At 51.4% G+C, this 22812-nt stretch overlaps 3 protein-coding genes across 8 annotated transcripts in view; all 3 read left to right on the plus strand.

The window, feature by feature from the left end:
• OTUD5 (OTU deubiquitinase 5) overlaps positions 1-6307 on the plus strand; it is a 28226-nt gene extending 21919 nt beyond the window's left edge. For 2 of the 3 annotated variants that reach the window (XM_060137218.1, XM_060137216.1), the window contains exons 6-9: positions 1546-1749; positions 3227-3428; positions 3517-3630; positions 3942-6307. In XM_060137218.1, the coding sequence (XP_059993201.1) occupies positions 1546-1749; positions 3227-3428; positions 3517-3630; positions 3942-4066 (645 nt within the window). In that variant the 3' untranslated portion in view covers positions 4067-6307. The remainder of the gene's footprint in view (positions 1-1545; positions 1750-3226; positions 3429-3516; positions 3631-3941) is intronic. The other variant, XM_060137217.1, reaches the window with a different exon arrangement.
• Positions 6308-8029: 1722 nt separating this feature from the next.
• On the plus strand, positions 8030-13373 carry PIM2 (Pim-2 proto-oncogene, serine/threonine kinase). The gene is made up of 6 exons (XM_060138041.1): positions 8030-8279; positions 8415-8524; positions 9273-9323; positions 11215-11587; positions 12025-12201; positions 12299-13373. The coding sequence occupies exons 1-6, from the start codon at positions 8219-8221 to the stop codon at positions 12460-12462; spliced, it is 936 nt and encodes a 311-aa protein (XP_059994024.1). The 5' UTR covers positions 8030-8218; the 3' UTR covers positions 12463-13373.
• Positions 13374-13506: 133 nt separating this feature from the next.
• SLC35A2 (solute carrier family 35 member A2) lies at positions 13507-22774 on the plus strand. Of its 4 annotated transcripts, XM_060138039.1 has the most exons (6): positions 13507-14883; positions 15098-15122; positions 16089-16156; positions 16395-16577; positions 19362-19513; positions 20436-22290. In XM_060138039.1, exons 1-6 carry the CDS (start codon positions 14793-14795, stop codon positions 21189-21191), a joined length of 1275 nt encoding a protein of 424 aa, XP_059994022.1. In that variant the 5' UTR covers positions 13507-14792; the 3' UTR covers positions 21192-22290. The 4 variants fall into 4 exon arrangements, with proteins under 4 accessions (XP_059994022.1, XP_059994020.1, XP_059994023.1 ...); XM_060138037.1 differs by lacking the exons at positions 15098-15122; positions 16089-16156 and adding an exon at positions 22496-22774 and having other exon boundaries at positions 20436-21172; XM_060138040.1 differs by lacking the exons at positions 15098-15122; positions 16089-16156 and adding an exon at positions 22496-22774 and having other exon boundaries at positions 21026-21172.
• The last annotated feature ends 38 nt before the right edge of the window (positions 22775-22812 follow it).

The raw sequence follows: 22812 nt of genomic DNA on the forward strand, positions 1-22812 counted from the left end.
TTATTTATTTATTTTAATTTATTTATTTATTTATTTATTTTTGGCTGTGTTGGGTCTTCGTTGCTGCACGCGGGCTTTCTCTAGTTGCGGCGAGCGGGGGCTCCTCTTCGTTACAGTGCACGGGCTTCTCACTGCAGTGGCTTCTCTTGTTGCGGAGCACGGGCTCTAGGCACACAGGCTTCAGTAGTTGTGGCACGCAAGCTCAGTAGTTGTGGTTCGCAGGCTCAGCAGCTGTGGCGCACGGGCTTAGTTGCCCCACGGCATGTGGGATCTTCCCAGAGCAGGGCTTGAACCCGTGTCTCCTGCATTGGCAGGCGATTCTTAACCACTGCGCCACCAGGGAAGTCCCTGTTTTATTTTGTTTTGAATACTTACTTTCTGGCACTGCACGGTGCTCCAGGCTCACCTTGTATATTTCCTGCCCCATTCCTAGAACCAGCCATTTCTCCAAGGAGTCCTAGTTCCTTTTATTGGAGAATGTTATTAGAAACCAGCATCTGAGTGCTGAGTTTGCTCCTTGCTATTGGGGTATCCTTGTTTCTAGGCCCTTTCAGCTGACAAAACAAGGAAGTATATGTGTATATACTAACCTGTGTGTATACACGTATCTAGAAATATTTCTATATGTAACCATCCATATCTACATGAAGCTATAGTTCTTACTGATATCTTTAACTGATGGGTACCTTGTTGTTATTTTTAATTTGCAGTTCCTAATGACAAATGGTGTTGAGCATCTTTTCATGGGCTTATTTGCCATCTGTATATCTTCTTTGAAGTTGTATGTTTAGATTTTTTCCCCATTTTTTAATTGGCTTATTCTAACAGAGTTTTACATTCTTTTTGGACTGTTATCCATGGGTAAAAAATTACATTTTACATCATTACTTAGTGCATGCACACATTGGTGTGTGGTGTGTATATGTGCATTAAAATAAGTTTCACTGAGCAATACTTCACATTTATTCCCTGGGATATGCACTGATACTTTTCATTATTCCGTTTTTAAAAATCTGTTATGTCTCACAGCCTGACAGAGAACACTCTCACACAGTGTTCCACAACTCATAGCACCTCACACCATGCTGACACTGTTCTCTTGTCCAGTTAAATGCCCCAATAGTCCCTCTACCCTGTGCACACAGAGCTCACTTCTCGGGTGATCTTTTCTCCTTGTCCCATCTGGGCATAGGTGAGGAAGGCCTCAACAACTGAGTCGTCACTGGGTGAGGCTTCTTTAAATTCTAGCCCTGGCTGGAGAACACCTGACTGCCCCAGACTTAGTACTTCAGTTGAGGTGTCTTGGGGTTGGGAGCAGAGCTTCTGAGTATAGGAGTTTGGAATGACACGTCCCACAACCCAAACCTGCCTTCCCCCAGCCCCTGATGAATAGGCAGCCTGCCCAGGGGGTTGCTTAGTAAGAGTACCTGCCTTTGTGCCTCCTCTCTTGCGGGCCTGTGGGCCCACCTCCCTGAGCCAGTTCTGGCTCTTGGCCAGAGTTCAGAGTGTCAGCCCACATCACTGTTCCTCCCCCACTCCTTGCAGTTTGCAGAGCAGTCCCTGATGAAGAATGCCATAAAAACATCGGAGGAGTCGTGGATTGAACAGCAGATGCTGGAAGACAAGAAGCGGGCCACAGACTGGGAGGCCACAAATGAGGCCATTGAGGAGCAGGTGGCTCGGGAGTCCTACCTGCAGTGGCTGAGGGATCAGGAGAAACAGGCTCGCCAAGTCCGTGGCCCCAGCCAGGTGGGTCCTGGGGTCTGTCACTAGCCTGGCTAAGAACCTGTTAATTCCCACGTTCTGCCCACAAACAGGCAGAAAAAAACTAAGCAGTTTTGGCATCTGGGAGAGAAGGAAGCTCCCAGCCCCGTCTGTACCTTATCTTGGCCTTAGTCTTGGCATTGTGCCTTAGAACTCTCAACGCTTGTGCAGAACTAGCTCTTTTAAGGAGTGAGGGAGGGCAGCCACTGATGGTGACATGCAGGGTTCATGGATAGTTTCAGAGGGACAGGCTCTTGCTGAATGTTCTTGTGTGGCAGGCTGTGTGCTGAGGATGTAAAATCAGGTCTGGCCCACTCCACCCTCAGTGATTCTGTCTGTTAAGGGAAACACATGCATCAGTGGGACCCTTGACCCTGGCTGGGAGACCAGTGAAGGTGAGGGCTCTGGTCAGTCTCCACACAGAAAGGTTGAATTTTTAGGGCAGGGAGTGGGGCATGACAGCCAGGCATTTGAGGAATCACAAGGAGTTTAGAGTGATTAATAGACATTGGCAAGAGCTGAGTAATTCGTTGAACAAATATTTATTGCAGGCACTGTTCTCAGTGTATAGGGGTACATTGGTGAGCCGGGCAGTCCCAGATCCCTGTACTTGTGGTACTTACATTTATGCAGAGTGGAACAAAATAAACATAATGAATAAATTAATTGAGAGGTGGTATGCATGAAAGATGTAGAGCAGGATAAAGGGGATGAGTAGGACTGAGTGGGGCTGGGAGTTCACAGTATTAAATAGCATGGTCAGGGTTGGCCTCAGAGCAGGTGAGATTTGAGCAAAAGCTTGCAGAGGTGAGGGGATTAAGTGCCTATGCCAGGGAAGGCAGAGGGCCAGCTAGAGCAAAGGCCCTGAAGTAAGTGCACACCAGGTGTGATTCAGAAGCAGCCTGGAGGCCATTGTGGCAGAAGAGAATGTAGTAGTAGATGGAGTCGGAAGGCGGTGGGGCCAGATTGGAAGGGGCTTGTGGGCTGTGGTGAGAACTTTGGCTTTTTTTCTGAATGAGGCAGAAGCCATGAGAGGGTTGTGAGCAGAGAAAGAGTGGGATCTGACTTAGGATTTAACAGGATCCTCCTGACTGCTGAGTGTAGAATGGAGTCTAGGGGGCAAGGGTGAAAGCAGGGGACCAAAAAGGAGAAGGCTACCATAGCAGTTCTGGTGACTGACGACAGTGCTGGCAAGGGAGGGGGTGAGAAGGGGATAGATTCTGGATCTATTTTGAAGGTGGAGGTAACAGGTTTCCTGTCAGATTGGCTGTAAGGGTGTGAGAGGGGCTTTAAAAGAGCTTACCTTCATCCTGTGGTCCATTGTGTGAACAGGAATGGTGGTGGCCTATGTAGAAGCTATATCATAGCCAGGATCCTGGGAGGGAGCGAGCCCTTTGGGAATGGGGCAGAGGAGGGTTGCGACTGGTGTTGGTCTTTACCTCCTCATCCTTGCTCACTGCAGCCCCGGAAAGCCAGCGCCACGTGCAGCTCTGCCACAGCAGCAGCCTCCAGTGGTCTGGAGGAGTGGACCAGCCGGTCCCCAAGGCAGCGGAGTTCAGCCTCGTCACCCGAGCACCCTGAGCTGCATGCCGAGCTGGGCATCAAGCCTCCTTCCCCAGGCACTGTCTTAGCTCTTGCCAAACCTCCTTCACCCTGTGCACCAGGTCAGTGACTTGCTGATAGGGAGCATGCAGGGGTCAGGAGGTCCTGCCTAGGTCCTGAGCCCTGCCTCTGACTGTCCATCTGCCCCAGGTACGAGCAGCCAGTTTTCGACAGGGGCCGACCGGGCTACTTCTCCCCTCGTGTCCCTCTACCCTACTCTGGAGTGCCGGGCCCTCATTCAGCAGATGTCCCCCTCTGCCTTTGGTAAGCCTCCTCTGTCTATGGTCCAGGGGCCAGCTGGGAGTTGGGGAGAGATGGCAGAACCAGCTTGTCCTGCAAAGGGGGCTTCTTGGGCCTCTGGCCATCTCCCCAGGAAAAGAGAATTTTTCAGGTCCAAGAGTCTGTCCCAGAGGCGGATCTGAGTGGGGTTTTGTAGGCCCAGAGGAGTCTTCTCCTTAGAGAAAAGAGTGATGGGGGCCTGAATGGGATCTCTCCAGAGCCAGGGATCAGCAAAGGGCAAGGAGAAGGCAGGCTTTAAAGTGCTCTGTCATCCTTTCTCCCTTCCTCTTGCCCAGCAGGCCTGAACGACTGGGATGATGATGAGATCCTAGCGTCGGTGCTGGCAGTGTCCCAACAGGAATACCTAGACAGTATGAAGAAAAACAAAGTGCACAGAGACCCACCCCCAGACAAGAGTTGATGGAGACCCAGAGACTGGAGACCATCTCCCAACCCCCACACTCCTGCCCTCTGGTGCCACCCCACCTTCTTTGGCTTTCTTCCCTCTTGCCTTCTTCCTTCTTCCCTCTCTCCCCTCCTTTCACTCCTCCCCACTTCCCTCCGGCTAGCCCACCCTGCGCGCCCTCTCATCGCTGCCACCACCATCATCACCTGTCTCTTCGCCAGCTGATGTGCCCTGTTGCCCCCTGCACAGCACCATCCCTGCATTCCACAGGGGACTCGGGCAAGGGTGCTGAAGGTAGGCGAGAGGCACACAGAGACAAACCAACTGGCAGCCAGGCAGCCCCTGAGGAGAGACATTCAGACAGAGGAAAGTCTCCTTGTCCCCGATTCCTTCCAAGATCAGAAACTTGTCACCCCACCACAAATGATGCCGGGGAGGTGGGAGGAAGAAGTGGGAAAATCCCCTTCCCAGTACCCCAAGAATGTCTGAGCCTTCAATGTTGAACTTTTTCTTTATTAAAACGTTACTTTTATCTTATAAAATCAACCAATCAAAAAGTGATGTAGACAACAGCACTGGCTCTATGAAAGTGGCATCTCTCTGGTTTGGGGGCAGGCAGGCCACGGGGCACGAAGATGTGATTGATGTCCCTGGCCTCCAGCTCTGTGGAGGCGGGCAGGGTCTAGTGTGAGCCAGGGTGGGGTGGGAGGGCAAGGGGGGGCAGGTGTCAAGTGGGCTTTGGACAATGAGACTCTGACCTTGCTGCATTCCTTATGCTTCCACCACCACCACCAGTCATTTTGGAATCTCGGGGTGGGGGGCACCTTTGAGGATCATGGCCACCGCCCAGGATTTGAGTGTGGGGGGTGGGAGCAGCCTTGGCAGATGGGGCACCCATGCCCTGCAGGTGTCAGCAAGATCCGCCATCTGTAATGTCCTTGGCACAATAAAACCAAATGTCAGTTTCCCCTGAGCGCCTCTGTTCTGTGTGGGACAGGGGGTGGGTGAGCCTCTGATCAGAGGTGGTGATGGCACAGACCTTGGCTTGACCTCTAAGGGCCGTATGCTCTCCCTTGGGGTCTCTCTGGGGGCCCAGAGTTTGTTCATATTTGATTCACTGGTTACTAAACCAGCTTTTGGACCTGTTACCACCAAGAAAGCTCTGTCTTTGCCCATCGTCCTTGCCTCACTATTGGCACAGGATGTAGCCTGCCCACTCTATTTCCTGGGGTGTGATGGGAGCAGAGAACTGTGAGCTTAAAGGCAGGGACTGAACTTCCAACTTCTCTGCCTGCCTCTCGCCCCAATATGTTTGCTCTTTCCTTGTGATTGTTTGATTAGGAAATGCTTTGGTCAGCCACAACGGTTGCTTCATAGCAACATGAGTTTAGTGGAAGCGACCAGAGGGGACCTCCCCACACTTGGTTTTAGAAACCGAGGAATAGCTAAACCTTTTTTTGTTCATGTTCCCCAGTTCTCTGGACACTTCTGTCCTTGCCCTTCCTAGACTAGGTGAAGCCAAGGCAGAGAAGGATGGCTGGCCCTCAGGTTTTGTCAGTTGTCTTTGATGTCCCTCAATAATGGGGTTCTTGTGGAAGGATGTGTGTCCAGTTCTGCAGGTGAGGGTATGGCTGTCTGCAGGGTGTCTCTGTGGAATCCACTGGTTAAGCACATGTGTGGAGAGTTGGTTTGAAACCTCGGCTTTTTCTAACTATGTGGCCGTGGTCAAATCACAGGCTCTCTGAGTTTCAAGTGTCCCATGTGTGGGACAGGGGTGATTAATGTCTACTACCTCATGCTCTCTCTGGTTGTGAGCATTGAGAGAGTGTATATGGTCAACATAATGTACGACGGCGCAGTGCCTGCCACGTTCTGAGAGCTCAAATGTTAGCAGGTATTATTTATTATCCTAATGTTGAAATTTCTGCACCATTTGGCCCCTGCCTACTTCATCTTGCCGCTCTGTCCAGTTTTCCTTGGCCTCTGCCTGGAATTTGCCTTTCCTCTGTCCCAAGCCTCCAACCTTGTCTTTCAAGATGGGTAGAGGGTCTCCTGAGAAGTCCTGTGTGACCCTGTCCACATTCTCACCTCTATCTACAAATATGTCTTTACTCCTTTCCCAGTAACTGTACTGTCAACTTCCTGGGCAAGGGCTATGATGCCTGACTTATCTGTGTATCTCTTAATATCTGCACCCCCTCTAGGGCCTTGCAGGCTTAAGTAGACCCCTAATAAATGTTGGATGAATAAGGGAGAGTACATGTGTGTATTTGCTTTTTGGGTGTTTGTGTGTGTGTGTGAGACTGTGGTGAGTCCAAGTCTCTGTGCATCTCACAGTGTCTTTCTCTAGTGTGTGTGACAAGGGCTTAGTTCCAGGTGTGTCAGATGGTGACTGAGTGTGGGACTCTATCTCTGACAGTTTGTGTCTGTTTCTGAGACAAGTGCATGTCTGTGTGGGTCTGTCTGTGACAGGGCATCTGTGGTTTCTTTCTGATAGGGTGGATGTCCGTTTGTATTCCTGTGACAGATTCTGGGTAGCTATTTCTGGACAGTTTCAGTGACAACACTGCATGTCTGCTGGTGTGTGTGTGTGTGTGTGTGTGTGTCTGTGACTGTGACTGGGTCAATCCATGTCTGTTTTTGTGACACTGCCTATCTGTGGCTCTATCACATAAGTATATGTCTGCCTTTGGAGCAGTGCATGTGTGTCTTGAGCATCTGTGTGTCTTCCTGTGACAGACTCTGGGTCTCATTTCTGGGACAGTACAAGTCTTTCTGTGACACTGTATGTCTGATGGTGCCAGTATCTTTGTGACAAGTTCTGGCGGTATGTCTGACAGGACATTTCTGTGTCTTTGTCACATGGCAGTGTAGGTCTATGTGAATCTATCTGGAGTGCCTTTCTGTAACAGTGCATCTCTGGTGTCATTCTGGGACATAATTTTCTGGCAGCATGCCTGCCTGACAGTAGATTTCAGCCTCTGTGTGACAGTACATATGTACATGTGTGTCTAGGACAAGTTCATGTGAATGTGTCTGGCCGTATGTGTTTGTGTATTTCTCACATGCTGCTTCTGTGTGTGTGTCTTTGGAGTGCATGTCTGTCCATTTGCAGCATGAGGCCTATTTTTCCCAAATTTGTGACTGAGGGTATTTTACTACCTCCCCGAGCCCTTGTAGCCCCTGTCTCTCTCATCCAGAAGCACACCCCAAGCCACCACTACTCTGGCTTGCTCCCAACCCCAAGAAACCCCCCCCCCGCCATTCCAGATTCTAGACCTGCTGACTGGGTTCATGGCTGGGTCTAGCCAGGTCTGTCTACGTTAAGGGTTCCACAAACACCCCACAGGCCGTGGCCTCCGGGCATGGGAACGGTGCCTTGGACCAGCGCTTCCCCTGAGGTGGTTGTCAGGGAGGTTAGCCCTCCCTGACGGCTGAACAGGTTCTTCCAGGATCCCCGGCTTCAGTTTCCGGGCGGAGGCCGCCGGGCGCCTAGAGGGCTCTGGTCCTGGTTTGAGGAGCACCCTTCCGGAGACAGGGTCCTGGATAACCACAGGCCGGGATTCTTAGAACCCTTAGAAGGCCTGGCGTTATCTCCGCGCTGATCTCGAGGCAGCGGCGGCCAACCAACTTCCTAGGAAAGGAGGCGGTGCAGGGTTTTTTTTAAGTTTATATATACACATACAGACACATATATAAAAACAACTCCGCGCAACAACCAAAACAAACGCGCTTGCTGCAAAAGGGATTCCCAAAACCAGTTTCCTCTTCGCACGCGCCCCCTCATTTGCATGCAGACCCCGCCCCCGCGGAAGATCCGGGCATGTATTTGCATAAGGGGGTACTTGAAACGTTAGGGTGGCATGCAAATAAGGGCTGGCTCCGATTGGCTGGGGTACAGCAGGTGCTGCGTCCGGATTGATCAAAGCCAAGTGGGCGGGGCCGTCGCCCGGGGCGACTCTCTCGGGAAGCTAGTGCCCTGTCTCAGTAGCGTCGGGGCTGGCGCGCGCGGCGAATCTTAAGGTTGCGCTGTTTGCCGGCTCTTCTGGGCCACCAGTTTCCTTACCTTCCATCCTGGCGCCCCCCAGTCCTGGTTCACCGGCCTCGCTGCCCCGGGCGTCCACGCCTTGCGGGCTCAGCGGGCTCAATCTGCGCAGCTCCTCCTCCATGTTGACTAAGCCTCTGCAGGGGCTCCCGGTGGCCCCCATGGCCCCCACGCCGCCGCCAGGTGAGAGAGGCTCCCCTACCGCGCGACCAGGCCGGGCGGGCTGAAGTGGTTGAGGGCGGCGCGGGGGGAGGGGGAGAGGGTCGCGGCCGGCCTCAGCACGCCGCCACCCTGACTTCCTCGCCTCCGCCTGCGTAGGAGGCAAGGATCGGGAAGCGTTCGAGGCCGAGTACCGACTCGGCCCCCTCCTGGGTAAGGGGGGCTTTGGCACCGTCTTCGCAGGACATCGCGTCACAGACCGACTCCAGGTATCCACCACGAGGGTCTTGGGAGGGCCAGGTGTGTGTGGCAGCGGCGGGAGCCCCGGGGCTGGGATGCTAATTGAGCAGGGAATGAGCCTACAGTGTGCGAGTGGTAGGGTCATGAGGGCCGGGATCCGGGTTGCTGAGGGTGTCTTGAGTGCGCGCCTGTGTGTGTGTGTGTGTGTGTGTGTGTGTGTGTGTGTGCGCGCGCCTGTGTGTGTGTGTGTGTGTGTGTGTGGCGGTCCAGGTGGGTATGTGTGGGAAGGGGGTGTTTCAGGGCAAGGATTCTGGAAGTCCAGGGAGTGAGACTGGAGAGTGGCGGGTCGTGAGGACTCTAGACCTTGCGATCCAGGAGAGGTGTATATATGTGGGAAGGTGGGGACCTAGAGTTGAGATTTTGGGGATTTTGGAGGCAGGTGTCCAGGGTGGAGCCGTGAGGACCAGGACCCCCCCTACAGGGTTGGGGTGTCCTGGGGCTGGATGGGAAGATCGAGGGCTTGGGGTGTTAGGAAATTCAGAACTCGTCACGTGGAGTGAGGGGTCCTGAAGCCTTGAGAAGGAAGAGCCCAGGGCCAAAGATGGTGGGAGAGGTGTACTTGGTTTTGGAGACTTGGAGGCAGGGGAGAAGCACCAGCTCATTTGGGGTTGTGGTGTGGAGTGGTTGGTTGGGACCAGAAAGACTAGGGTGAGGGTCCAGACCGGGAGAGGTCTGAGGGTCATGTGCTGGCTCCCTCACCTCAGCCCGCTTCTTCAGGTGGCCATCAAAGTGATCCCCCGGAATCGCGTGCTGGGCTGGTCCCCCTGGGTGAGTATCTTTGCAGTCCTTTTTGACCTGGCGACGCCATCTCTGACGATGGATTTCGCCTTTCTATGGTTTGTATAACTCCTTGGGCCCTGTAACGGTGAGAACACTCCTACCAGCCCATGTTTACTCCCCTGTGGTGATATCCACACCTCCATACAGTTCTGACTCACCCCAGTTCCCCTAGAGCCCTGGATTCTCCCCTCCCACCCTCCTTTCTCAGCCTCTAAACATTGCCTCAGGGGCTGCCCGCAGGGCATGCTGGTGAGGAAAGAGGGGCAGAGGTCATTGGTTGCCATGGTGACGGTGGCTGCTTCTCTTCTGCCTTTAGAGCGCTAATGGACAACAGGGCGGGTCTGGGCAAGTTGTAGGGGCGGGAGCGCCCCCTGGCGGGCTCTGGGGAAACTGTGCCTGAGCAGGCTGTGGGACCCAGAGGGAGAAGGTGCCCCTGCGCAGTAGCGGAATTTTCATCACCGTGAGAAAACCTGTCTGCGGCTGTGCAAGTCAGTGCACTGGCCGGCAGAGGGCCCCAGCTCAGGCAGGAAGGCTGCTTCTGGCAGTCCGTGTGCCCGCGCAGGGCTTCGAGAGTGGGGCGGGTTTTGTGACCAGTAACATGTATGCCTTTTATTGAGTACCGACTGTATGCCTCAGACTTTGCTTCGTCATAAAAGCTTACTGTGTTCCAATTTCCACTAAGTATTTTCATTCAACACGGTTCTAGATGCTTGGTGACAGTGACAAAATACCACATAATGACACTATTGAGTTCTTACTTTGTGCCAGTTCCTTTGCAGTTAATCACTTTTAGCTATTTAACAACTGTATATTAGCACCTAGAACGTGCCAGGTACAATTCTAGGCACTTGGCAAAATATTACATTTATTGAGAGCTCTTTTTGTGCTAGTCCTTTTCTACTAATTGCTTTCACCTATTTAACAACTATGTATTGAGCTCTGCCCTGTTACCAAGCATTGTTCTAGTGTTTGAGCTATGGCAATGAACAAAGCAGACAAACCATCACACAATAATAGTATTTATTGAGTGCTAACTGCGTCAGATTCTACGCTATAAAGTGCTTTTATCTATTTAAAACATTTTTAACATTTATCAAGCAACATTGTGTGTAAGGTACTATTCTAGTCTCTTTACAGATGTCAGTGGACAAAACAGATAAATTACTACATAATAGTGTTTATCACTTGCTTCTGCTGAAGGCCTTTTGTTAAGAACCACCTTCATTTATTCCTCAAACATTTCCTGAGGGAATTCCCTGGTGGTCCACTCGTTGAGATTCGGCATTTTCACTGCTGTGGCCCAGGTTCAGTCCCTGGTTGGGGAACTAGGATCCTGCAAGTGGCACAGCCAAAAACAAAAACAAAAATGAACTGAGCTCCTATTACATGCCAGATGTGCAAAGGCTTTGGCTTTTTTAAAATTAAATTTTATTGGAATATAGTTGATTCACAATATTGTGTTAGTTTCTGCTGTACAGCAAAGTGAATCAGTTATAAATATACATATATCCACTTTTACTTTTTTTAGATTCTTTCCCAATATAGGTCATTACAGAGTATTGAGTAGAGTTCCCTGTGCTACACAGTAGGTCCGTATTAGTTATCTATTTTACATATAGTAGTGCTAACATGTCAATCCCAATCTCCCAATTTATCCCTCCCCACCCCATAGCCTTAAGCTTGAATCACCTTCCCAATGGCTATGTGAGTTTAAGCCCTTAAGATGAGAGAACTGAGGCCCAGGGAAGGAAGCAGGTTGCTCAAGGCCACACAGTCAGGAGGCTGAGGAGCTATGATTTAAGTTCAGGCGAGAAGTCAGCCTCAAAGCTGCTAGCCTGATGTCTGTATTCTCTTTTCTCTCCCTGCTTCCCCCCCCCAGTCAGACTCAGTCACATGCCCACTGGAAGTGGCACTGCTATGGAAGGTGGGTGCAGGTGGTGGACACCCTGGTGTGATCCGCCTGCTTGACTGGTTCGAGACACCAGAGGGCTTCATGCTGGTCCTTGAGCGGCCTCTGCCTGCCCAGGATCTCTTTGACTACATCACAGAGCAGGGCCCGTTGGGTGAAGGCCGAAGCCGCTGTCTCTTTGCCCAGGTAGTGGCAGCTGTTCGGCACTGCCATGCCCGTGGAGTTGTCCATCGTGACATCAAGGATGAGAACATCCTGATGGACCTCCGCCGGGGCTGTGCCAAACTCATTGATTTTGGTTCTGGCGCCCTGCTTCATGATGAACCCTACACTGACTTTGATGGTAAGGCTTCCCTAAATCTCTGTGGGGGGAGTTTTCACCTTTTATCTTTTTGGCCTCTTGACATTTGACCTCCAGTGCTGGGGTATCCTGTAACCCTTGATCTATAGTACACCTTTATAAGGTTCTTGAGTTTTAATTTTAGGGGCTTTCAAGCCTTGCTCTCTAATAAGTCCATCTTCTGACAGTGCCCTGATCTTGTTCTGGGCTCTTATTCTGATGATGGGATCCTGTTATTATCCTGAGTCTTCTTTTTCTGGTAAGGAGGTCCTACTGTACCTTTTAAGTGCTTTTATTCCATTGAGCTTCTATTCTGGTGAGGGGACCCTGCTCATACAGTGAGTTCTCTTAATTCTAGTGAAGCAACCATACTTCCTGGGGAGGGTGGGATGGGAGAAGGGCATTATCAGAGAATGGTCTAACCTGTGGCTTATGTGCAGGGACAAGGGTGTACAGCCCCCCGGAGTGGATCTCTCGTCATCAGTACCACGCACTCCCAGCCACTGTCTGGTCACTGGGTATCCTCCTCTATGACATGGTATGTGGGGACATTCCCTTTGAGAGAGACCAGGAGATTCTGGAGGCTGAGCTCCACTTCCCTGCCCACGTCTCCCCAGGTGAGGCCCCACCCACCCTAGCCCACCAGACTTCATCCCTCCCAGGGATTGGTGCCCCCAACTCACTGCTAATCTCCTGTGTGCTTCTGATCTGCAGACTGTTGTGCCCTAATCCGCCGGTGCCTGGCCCCCAAACCCTCTGCCCGACCCACACTGGAGGAGATCCTGCTGGACCCCTGGATGCAGACACCAGCTGAGGATGCATCCCTCAACACTCCCAAAGGGAGTTCCACCCCTTTGGCCTGGTCCCTACTGCCCTAGTCCTGGCCAGGGCCCCCATTAGTTGGAATAGCCATCCCATGGCCACGCCACAGGGATAGATGGACATCTGTTGATCTGGTTTTACAGGTCATTAAAAATCCAGTGTTACTAGGGTCAGAGATTGGGGATCAGGTGTCAGAAGACATAAGCCAAGTTTACCTAGTCCCTATCCCAATCCTGCTAAGGAGCCTTCCTCCCAAGAACGTATGCTCTGTTATTCTGGAGGGGGTCCTTCTTTGCTTCTTGTTTTGCTAAGGGTGTTTATTTGGTTGAAATTACATTCTGAGCCTGCAGGGCTCTTATTCTGATGAGCAGTAACCCCTACACTGGCACCTCCTGCTACCACCACACAAACTTAGTTTAAATGCTCTGACTTGGGCAAGGGTGCTTTCCTTCCAATACCCCAGCGGCTCTTATTTTAGCAAAGGGACACTTTCCCCTAGCCTAGGGTCCCATATTCAGTCAAGCTGCTTGCCTACCTCAGCCCAGGGTTGTTTATTCTGGGGGAGGTAAGCCCTATTGTTGTCCCAGGGCTTTTGTGTGTGTGAGGGGACCCTACTCTGTTATCCCAAGTGCTCTTATTCTGGTGAGGAGAAACCCCACTTTCATGATTTGGGAGGGGATGGGAGATGGACACTACTAGAGTCCACTAGGATGGGGTGGATGGTTTTTGGGGGGATGGGGTGAGGGAAATGTCTTGTTGTTTGTTCTCCTAGGGCCCCACCCTCCACCTTTTTTTGATTCTTGCTGCCTCCTTCTGAGCCAGGGTTGTCCAGTTGCTGAAATGTAAATACTTATGTATTGGGGAAGGAGAGCTCCAACTGTATCTTCCTCTTCCTTCTCCCCCGCCTGGATTATTTAAAAAGCCATGTGTGGAAACCCACTATTTAATAAATGTAATAGAATCAGAAGCGACTGGCCATTTGTAGATGTGGTGAGGCATTCGTGGAGCATCTACTGAATGCTGAGCCAAGAGGGAGATGGATTGGACCTCTCTGCCCACGGGAAGCCTCAGTCTTGTGGTGCCATCCTGAAGATCTTTTATGGGTTCATTTAAGGTGAACGAAAAACTTGATTTTCCCCTCAGCTCTTATGTAGCACCCCGTATGTGCAGAAGGGCTGCTTTGGAGATACCATAGACATTGAAGATGTCTGGGACACACTCCCAAATCAAAGATGGTCAGCTCAGAGGCAGAAAAAACTCCTTTCCCCCAACCCCAGGGGAGGAAATACCTTCCCCATGGGAGAAGAAAAGCCCTTTCTGGGGCTTGGTGAGGGCAGGGTGGGGGTTGAGCGCTGACAGGAATCTTTCTAGCCCTTCCTTGTTTTCTAATAACGTCCAAGGTGGAGTCACCTGTTTTGCCTCTACCTTTTTCACCTCTTCCTTGTCTTCTTACCTGTTCATCCCGCTCACTTCAACTTCCTCAACTCTTGACTTACCTGCCCTGCCCTATTTTATCATAGTTGCACTTGTCCCGACCTCAGTTGTACCTTCTCTTGCCCTTTCTTCAACAGCTAACCTAGGGAATTTCCTGGCGGTCCAGTGGTTAGGACTAGGTGCTAGTCCTAACTGCGGTGGCCCAGGTTCAATCCCTGGTCGAGGAACTAAGATCATGCAAGCCAGGCAGCGTGGCAAAAAACAACTAACCTGTAAACCTCTCACCTACTGGCTTACCTACCCACTTCTCACTTTTCCATTCTTAATGGTGACTCACTTGTCCTCCCTTCTCAGTCTGAACTCTCCTGTGCCATTTCACTAGTATATCCTTAACTGCCCTGCCTTTATCTGCTCGCTTACCTGCCTGACCCTCACCTGCCCTGTTCCCTCAAAGTCTCACTTCCCTCCCAGATGCCCGCTGTCTCTCCAGGGGGCGGGGGTTGGCCTCGCCGGCAGAAGGGAAAAGAACTTCAGTCCAACCCGGAAGGACCCAGGAGTTTTGATGCAGAAAGGGCGGTGCCATCAGAAGGTGGCAATAAAGAGCCGAGACAGGAGACAGACACCGGAACCAAAGAGACGAGACAGAATGGGCGGGCGATATGGAAAGCGGGGTCAAAGAAGATGAGGGCGGGTTTAGTAACGGGAGTGGGCTAAAGAGGCTCTGTAAAGACGGTGGGAGACTGAGCCGGCTGCGTGCCCTGCCTCCGGATCTCAACGGAATTTGGAAATCCTGAGACCGCTCTTAAACTAGCGTTCAGGAGCGAACGAGGAGAGCCACCGCTCTGGGAAGCTTCTCGCTCGCCCCATCCCCACCCCGGGGTCCCGGAAGCGGAAGTAACGGACACGGAAGTGGCTTACTGTTGCCGAGGGGACGGGCCAGGCAGATGCCAACATGGCAGCGGTGGGGTCCGGCGGTTCCCCCGCGGCGGCCGGGCCAGGGGTGGTCTCTGCAGGGATGTTGGAGCCTGGGACCACGACTGCGGGTGAGACAGGCTGTGGCTGAGCAGTCGGCGGCGGGCCGGGGGGTGGGATCGCGGGGGGGTCAGAAAGGTTCCTCACTGAGGCGAGAGGGAGCATCCCGTACGGACCAACCTATGTGTGGGGAGTGGGAGGGTGGGAGGAGGACGTGTGTTTTGGGGGCGCGGAAGAGACCATTCTGAGGGTGATGGGGAGGTCCCTTCTGCAAATGGGGAGTAGAGACCATTCTGAGTTGGAGGCGGGTGTTTCCTTTTGGGGAGGCTAAGACCACTAAGACCATTCTGAGTGTGTGTGGGGGTCCGTCCTTATACAAGGGAGAGACCATTCTGAGAGCAGGAGAGTTCTTCCTTACAGAAGGGAGGAGCTGTTCTGAGGGAGGTGGTTTCTTCCTTGTAAAGGGACAGGGGTATTGTGAGTTAGGGTGGGGCAGGTTCTTCCTTATATGACTTAGAATGTTTTGAGGATAGGGATGTCCATTATATGGGGAGAAGACCATTCTAGGGGTCCCTTCCTGAGGGAGATAGTACATTGTAAGTTGCAGTGGGAGGGGCCTTCCTTATATGGCGGAGAAAGGACGTTCTGAGGGTGCCAGGCCATTCCTTATAACAGGGAGAGTTCATTGTGAGTGTGAGCAGGACAAGGGATAATTCCTTGGGTGGGGGTATGCGGTGGTGGGAGGATGATTGGTGTATAGGGAAATATTTCCTTATATCGTTAAGGGACCCAGACCATTCTTAGTGGAGTAACCATTTACTACATGGGGTTCAATCCTTTGGACAGTGAGGGAATCATTTCTTATATTTGTTAGACCATTCTGGGGCAGGGAGGAATCAGTCATCATAGGCGGGAGGGGTTGGAGAGACCATTCTGAGTGTAAGGGAATGGAATAATTTAGATGAGAGAACGTTCCTTAAGGGATGGACATGCCTTATATACAGTGGTCTCATTCCTTGTATTAGGGTATCGTTTTTCACATGAGACAATCATTCACTAAATAGAACCATCATTTCATATAAATATTTGGTTGTTCATCCATAAAATGGGAACACTGATAGTTCATTCAGAGATCAGAGCCATGTAGGGGTCTGTTGAGGTGATCCATATAAATCCCTTATCCCAATGATAGGCACGCAGTAAGCACTCAATAAATGTCGAGGATGCAGTTGGTATTCTGCCCAGGGCAGGGTTGCTTCTCACTCAGGGGAGGGAGAGAGAGGGCTGAGGTGGGTGTCCAGGACCTGCCCCACCCATTTCCTGACACCTCAGCAAGGATTCCAGGTATGGGCTGGACAGGGAGAGGCCCACTTCTCCCTTTCTGGCTCTTCCTGCCTGTGGCTGAGGCAGTGGAAGCTGGCAGGGATGAGACTCACGTTGGGTCAGGATAGGCAGGCAGAAGGAGGAAGTAGCGGTGGCTAGGAGGATCCTGGTTGAGAAAGGAGAGGGGAGGGTGGTAGTGTGGTTATGCCACAGCAGCTTTTGACCCCGTCTTCCCCCTTACTCCTTCCATTCCCCACAGCTCACCGGCGCCTCAAATACATATCCCTAGCTGTGCTGGTGGTCCAGAATGCCTCCCTCATCCTCAGCATCCGCTATGCCCGCACATTGCCTGGGGACCGCTTCTTTGCCACCACTGCTGTGGTCATGGCTGAAGTGCTCAAAGGTCTCACTTGCCTGCTGCTGCTCTTCGCACAGAAGAGGGGTATGAGCCAGGGAGAGGGGCTGCAGGGAGGGGGGCTGCATTGGAGTCGGTGGGTGGCAGTGTGTGTATGTGTGTGTGTGTGTGTGTGTGTGTGTGTGTGTGTGTGTGTGTGTGTGTGTACCCGCTCCCACGTGGAGGGTTTGGTTGGGGGATTATCTCTGTGTCTATGAAAATGCCTGGGGACTGTGTAAGTGTGGCTTGGCTGCCTTGTACCTCCAGCTATGAGTAGCTGCATCCACATGTTTATACCCCTAACTCCCCAGGAGCTGGCCAGTAAACACTGAAGGAATGAGACAGTCTGTGCCCATAAGGTAGCAGGTGACCCTTACATGATGATTTATTGATTTCTCTCTAACTTTTCATTATGGAGAATTTCAAACACAAAATCAGAGAAAATAATAAAATGGTAAAATATCCATGTCCCATCACCGAGATTCAACAATGATCAACTCGTGGCCACTCTGCCATTAAACAGCATCAGTGATTATCCACTCACTACCAATCTATGTGTCTGTTTACCTACTCCTGCACCTTGATATATACATTTTTTTAATTTTTTTTTTTTGCGGTACGCAGGCCTCTCACTGTTGTGGCCTCTCCCGTTGCGGAGCACAGCCTCCGGACGCGCAGGCTCAGCGGCCATTGCTCACGGGTCCAGCCGCTCCGCGGCATGTGGGATCTTCCCGGACCGGGGCACGAACCCGTGTCCCCTGCATCGGCAGGCGGACTCTCAACCACTACACCACCGGGGAAGCCCCACCTTGTTATATTGAAGTATGTCCCACATGAAGTATTATTTTGAAGTAAATTCCCTCTTATTATCTTGAGTAAATATTTCGGTACATTTAAAATAATGACTTCAATCAGTCATGACTGCTAGAAATCATACATCAAAAAATTAACAATAATGTTTTAAGTTAATCAAATAATCAAATATCCAGTCAGTGTTCAAATTCGTAATGATTTCTCAAATGTCATAAAAGTTTTAAAAATTTTGTTTGAATCAGGTTTATATAAAGTCAGTGCTTTGTAATTGGTTGGTGTCTTCTAGGTCGGCTAGCCTCTAGTTTCCCCTCCAACTGTTTTTTTTTCTCTCTGCAGTTAATTTCTCGAAGACATAAGGTTGTTTGTCTTGTAGACTTCGGGTAGCCTGGATTTTGCTGAGTGCCTCCCACTGGTCTCATTTAACATGTTCTTCTGTCCTCTATATTTCCTATAAGTTGAATTTATTTACTAACTTAAACACCTCCCCAAAGGCCTTCTTTAAAATGTTGCCCAGTCATTTCTCTGTAAAGGCCTCGCATGCAGCTCTGCCCTAGGTATTTACACTGAAGAAAGCATTCTCACCCACTCATTAGCTCCAGGGCCCTGGGAGGCAGCAGTTTAGGAACTCATCTGCTCTGTTCTAGATTGAGTCTGAGACGGTTCGAGTGAACACTGTGTGGCAGGCCATGTTCTGGCTGTGGAGGTGGACATGTTAGCGATGCAGACGTGCATCTTGCCCTCAGGGGGCTGATATTTTAGATGGGGAGAAACAAATAGCTACAGGTTAATCACAGCTTTCATCTCTTATCTACAATTTCAGCAACCCCCCCCGTTTTATTTTTTTAGTTTTCTCATTTGGTGTGAATGTGTCCACGGGTCACTGCAGAAATATGAATGTGCTTGATTACGGTGTGCAGCGCCATATACGTTGTGTGTGTTATGTGAAATGTATAGCATATATGCCGTGTTACCTTTCTAACACCTGGACATTCTTGAACACCCAAACCCCTGGGCCCAGGGAATTTGGGTAAAGGGTTAGAGGTTGATAGTTACTCACTCCTGGGATTAATGCCATGAAGGGAAAGGGCAGGGTTTTGTGAATGAGCATCAGCAGGAGTTCCTGCAGTAACCTTGTGCAGTGGTTGTGGGGTTTTCCCTGAGGAGGGACACTCAGATGAGTCTTAAAAGATGAACTGCAAAAAAGTGGGGTGAGATTTGCAAAGGTCTTATTATATAGGAAATTATTCTCATTTATTGATTGGAGCAGGTCCCAACCAGACTTTCTGCTTTAGAGTCAAGCCTGCATTCTTCCATGTGACAGGGGCAAATGCTTGGTGTGTGTGGGGCTGACAGAAGGAGGCGGCCAAGTGGAAGATGGCCCCTGCCCTCAGGCAGCTCTCAGGCTAGGAAGGAACTAGGAAAAGTCTAAAAGTTGAGTCTAAGGAACTTCCCTGGCAGTCCAGTAGTTAAGGCTTCGCCTTCCAATGCAGGGGATGTGGGTTCGTTCGATCCCTGGTCAGGGAGCTAAGATCACACATGGCTCGCGGCCAAAAAACCAAAATGTAAAACAGAAGCAATATTGTACAAATTCAATGAAGACTTTAAAAATGGTCCACATCAAAAAAATCTTTAAAAAAAATAAAAGCTGAGTCTAAAACTTTCCCTCTGCTTGGTAAATAGCTTTCCACCCACACTCCTAGAGCTTCTACTTCACAAGCTCCTAGTTAGTGCTGATTATTTCATTGCACAAACTGTACTGAGTGCTTGCCCTGGGACTTTGTGCCAGGGAGGTGGGCTCTAAGATGAGTGAAATATGGTCTGTGATTCTCAGACTGAGTATCCGAAAGGCTTGCTGGAGACATGTTTGTACTCTAGAGAAACCGAGAGTGCAGACCTCATTCTAGCCCTCAGGGAGTCGGAGTGTGGTGGGGAGACACAGGACCAGGCCCAGTCCTGTCCTTTAGAGGATCCCCATCTTTGGAAGTCAGCGCTAAACAGGGCTCTCCTCCCTCCACCTAGGTAACGTGAAGCACCTGGTTCTTTTCCTCCACGAGGCTGTCCTGGTGCAGTATGTGGACACACTCAAGCTCGCAGTGCCCTCTCTCATCTACACCTTGCAGAATAACCTCCAGTATGTTGCCATCTCCAACCTGCCAGCTGCCACTTTCCAGGTGAGCCCCAAGCCCAGGAACTGGCTGGGGTGGGGGATATAGGATGTTGGGGAGGGAGGGCTGCAGAGAGCGGGGGCTGTGTTTCCTCCAGAATGTCCTTGGATCTTCCTCAACCTCGGTTTCCTCATCTGTGAGAACTGGGAATGGAAATGGTAATAGTAGCTACTCACTGAGATGACTAAAAGAAGTAATATCTGGGAAGAGCCCTTGGTTGGTGATGGATAAGCTTTAGGCTATTTACAAGCAACCTTTAAGATGGTTAAAGAGCCTGGATTCTGGGGCCAGGCTGCCTGGGTTCAAATCCCAGCTCTGCTACTTTCCAGCTGTGTGATATTGGGCAAGTCACGTAACCTCTCCATCTCATCTTTAAATTGGACATTACAATAACACACTTCATATGTGAGGATTAAACGAATTCATGTGAAGTGCTTAGACCCACACCTGGCACATAGTAAGCTCTATGTAAATGTTTACTGACGTCCTTTCATGGCTGATTCATTTGTATCAACACATCCTTATCAAGACCTCCCTCATCAGGATGTTTACCATTCATTCATTACCTGCTGTGTGAGGTGCTTCACATACATCAGTTGTATTTACAGATGGTATGTCAGGGCTCAGACAGGGCAAGTGCTTTGTCCCTCGTCACACAGCTAGGACATGGGGTTGGGATGTGGACTTGGGTGTGGCCCAGGACGTCCTTGCACAGCCATCCTCCTGTGTGCTTTCTGGGAGGCGCCTCAGAGCTATTTAGCCGCATCTCAGTCAGTGGCCAGTGGCTGGATATTTTTGCTGTTTTTATGGTTATCTACCCCACCCTGTCCCTCCATTGTGCCTGGGGGCCCACAGTGGGTGCCGTCCCCCACATGTACATGTTGGGGGTCGGAAGCTGCCCTCAGTGTCTTCCACATGCCACTCGCAGGTCACGTACCAGCTGAAGATCCTGACCACGGCACTGTTCTCCGTGCTTATGCTGAACCGCAGCCTTTCCCGGCTGCAGTGGGCCTCCCTGCTGCTCCTCTTCACCGGAGTCGCCATTGTCCAGGCACAGCAAGCCGGCGGTGGGAGCCCGCGGCCTCTGGATCAGAACCCTGGGGCGGGCCTAGCAGCTGTCGTGGCGTCCTGTCTGTCCTCGGGATTTGCAGGTGTCTACTTTGAGAAGATCCTCAAAGGCAGCTCAGGCTCCGTGTGGCTGCGCAACCTGCAGCTGGGCCTCTTCGGCACAGCCCTGGGCCTGGTGGGGCTCTGGTGGGCCGAGGGCACCGCTGTAGCCCACCGCGGCTTCTTTTTCGGGTACACGCCTGCTGTCTGGGGCGTGGTGCTCAACCAGGCCTTCGGCGGGCTACTGGTGGCTGTTGTCGTCAAGTATGCCGACAATATCCTCAAGGGCTTTGCCACCTCCTTGTCCATTGTGCTGTCCACTGTTGCCTCCATCCGCCTCTTTGGCTTCCACGTGGACCCTTTGTTTGCCCTTGGTGCAGGGCTGGTCATCGGTGCCGTCTACCTCTACAGCCTGCCCCGAGGTGCAGCCAAAGCCATAGCTTCCGCGTCTGCCTCCACCTCTGGGCCCTGCACTCACCAGCAGCCTCCGGGGCAGCCACCGCCACCGCAGCTGTCTTCCCACCGTGGAGACGTCAGCACGGAGCCCTTTCTGCCAAAGTCAGTGCTGGTGAAGTGAGGGCTGGCGGTGGCGGTGGGGGGAGACAGGGAGGGACACTGGGTGGAGGGTGTTGGGCATCTGCAGGACCCAAGTTGCCACCGGGGCCTGGCTCCCATGGGGTTGGAAGGGTCTTTTCTTCCAGGTTCTCGAGAATTCTGGAAGCCTGTGGGACTAGGGCAGGGCATCACGTGAACCCTTCCTTGTAGCCAGGGGTTTTTAGAGCTGCCTCCTCTGTCTCAGTCTAACCTCTTTGGGGACCGGGTTGGGGGTGTTGTTATTCAAGGCTTTTTTTGTCTGCCCCCCTCAGCCAGAGGCGTCCTGTGTCTCATGCCTGGGAGAGTCCCTCCCAGCAATCCCTCCACCTTTGTAGGGACAAATTGGACAAAAATCCTACAACTCCTTAGTAATGACTGATGCCTATGTGTGGGGTTCCGATTCTGATAGCTTGAGGCCTTCTCTCCTCCCGGACAACCACACTGGATCATATTAGTAGCTCTTTTTGTGGCCTTGGGGCAGCTTCCCTAACACAGGGACTTGAAAATGGGCCTCTTGTGAGCACCCAGAGAGAGAGGAAGGGGGGCGACAGCTGAGATTTTTGCATCAGCCCATTCAAGGGGAGGGTGCAGTAGGGGCCATTTGTTTGCGATTTGGGGGTTTGTGTTGTAATCAGATGAATGATCCAGGGTGTGGGAAAAATGGAGAAGGGAGGTCCTTGAAGTGGCCTAATCTCATGGAATCTAAGACACTGTCAGTTGCTGGATGCAGGGTTATTTTCTAAGATACCCTGAGAGGAAAAATAAAGCTGCCAGCCACACTCATGATACCCCACTGGCTATACGAGGCACCCTTCATGGGGAGGGGTGTCTTTAAATTGCTGAAATGTGGAACCTGCCCCCTGCACTCCCCAAAGCTTATTGACCCCTTAACTGTCTCCCAGGGTGTATATGGGGTGTGTGTGTGTGTGTGTGTGTGTGTGTGTGTGTGTGTGTGTGTGTGTGTGTGTGTGTGTGTGTGTGTGTGTGTGTGCGCGTGCATGCACAATGCCTGGGCTGTCTTTGCTATATGTACATAGGGCCGTTGGATCTTTATTTTTGATTAATTTGTTCTGATTTTTTGGTTTGTTTTTTTAAGGAACTGTAATGAACAAATGTCAGGATACCCAATGCCAAATAAAGATATTGTATTTATTTAGTCCATGTGTAGCTTTCTGACCCAGGGTACCCGCTCTCTCCACATGGGCTCTGTTACTAACCCTGGGGACGTCCACCTGCCAGCCCACCCCAGCTTTCTGTGTTTTTCTTTCCTCCCCGTTCCCACCACAGGTTGCTCACCAAGGTGAAGGGTTCCTAGCCGCTGGGATTGAAGACGCTGGCCTGGCCTCACTCTCCCTTCTTGCCCTGGTCCAGCCAGGACCAAACGCTCTGATCAGTACTGGTGGGGGGGGGTAGACGCCGAACCCCCTGTCCCCACACCCCCTCTCCCACGCAGGGCTGACATGACTAAACTCTGGCCCAGACAGGACCCAACCACCCCCATGCCCCTGCTACCCCTACACTATTTCTTAGGTGAGTTTTTGTAAATAAAATGTGTTTTGCATCTTGCTGGCTTGGGTTGGGAAGTCTCAAAAGTGTGAGAGAAG

Source organism: Lagenorhynchus albirostris, chromosome X (genome assembly GCF_949774975.1).
Source record: "Lagenorhynchus albirostris chromosome X, mLagAlb1.1, whole genome shotgun sequence".
In the NCBI taxonomy this organism is placed as follows: Eukaryota; Metazoa; Chordata; class Mammalia; order Artiodactyla; family Delphinidae; genus Lagenorhynchus; species Lagenorhynchus albirostris.

Coding starts and splice junctions, on each gene's coding strand:
- PIM2 (XM_060138041.1), top strand. CDS start 8,219: ATGTTGACTAAGCCTCTGCAGGGGCTCCCGGTGGCCCCCATGGCCCCC. Junction 8,280..8,414: donor GGCCCCCACGCCGCCGCCAG/GTGAGAGAGGCT, acceptor CCGCCTGCGTAG/GAGGCAAGGATCGGGAAGCG. Junction 12,202..12,298: donor CCCTGCCCACGTCTCCCCAG/GTGAGGCCCCAC, acceptor TCTGATCTGCAG/ACTGTTGTGCCCTAATCCGC.
- SLC35A2 (XM_060138039.1), top strand. CDS start 14,793: ATGGCAGCGGTGGGGTCCGGCGGTTCCCCCGCGGCGGCCGGGCCAGGG. Junction 16,578..19,361: donor GCTCTTCGCACAGAAGAGGG/GTATGAGCCAGG, acceptor CCCTCCACCTAG/GTAACGTGAAGCACCTGGTT. Junction 19,514..20,435: donor TGCCAGCTGCCACTTTCCAG/GTGAGCCCCAAG, acceptor TGCCACTCGCAG/GTCACGTACCAGCTGAAGAT.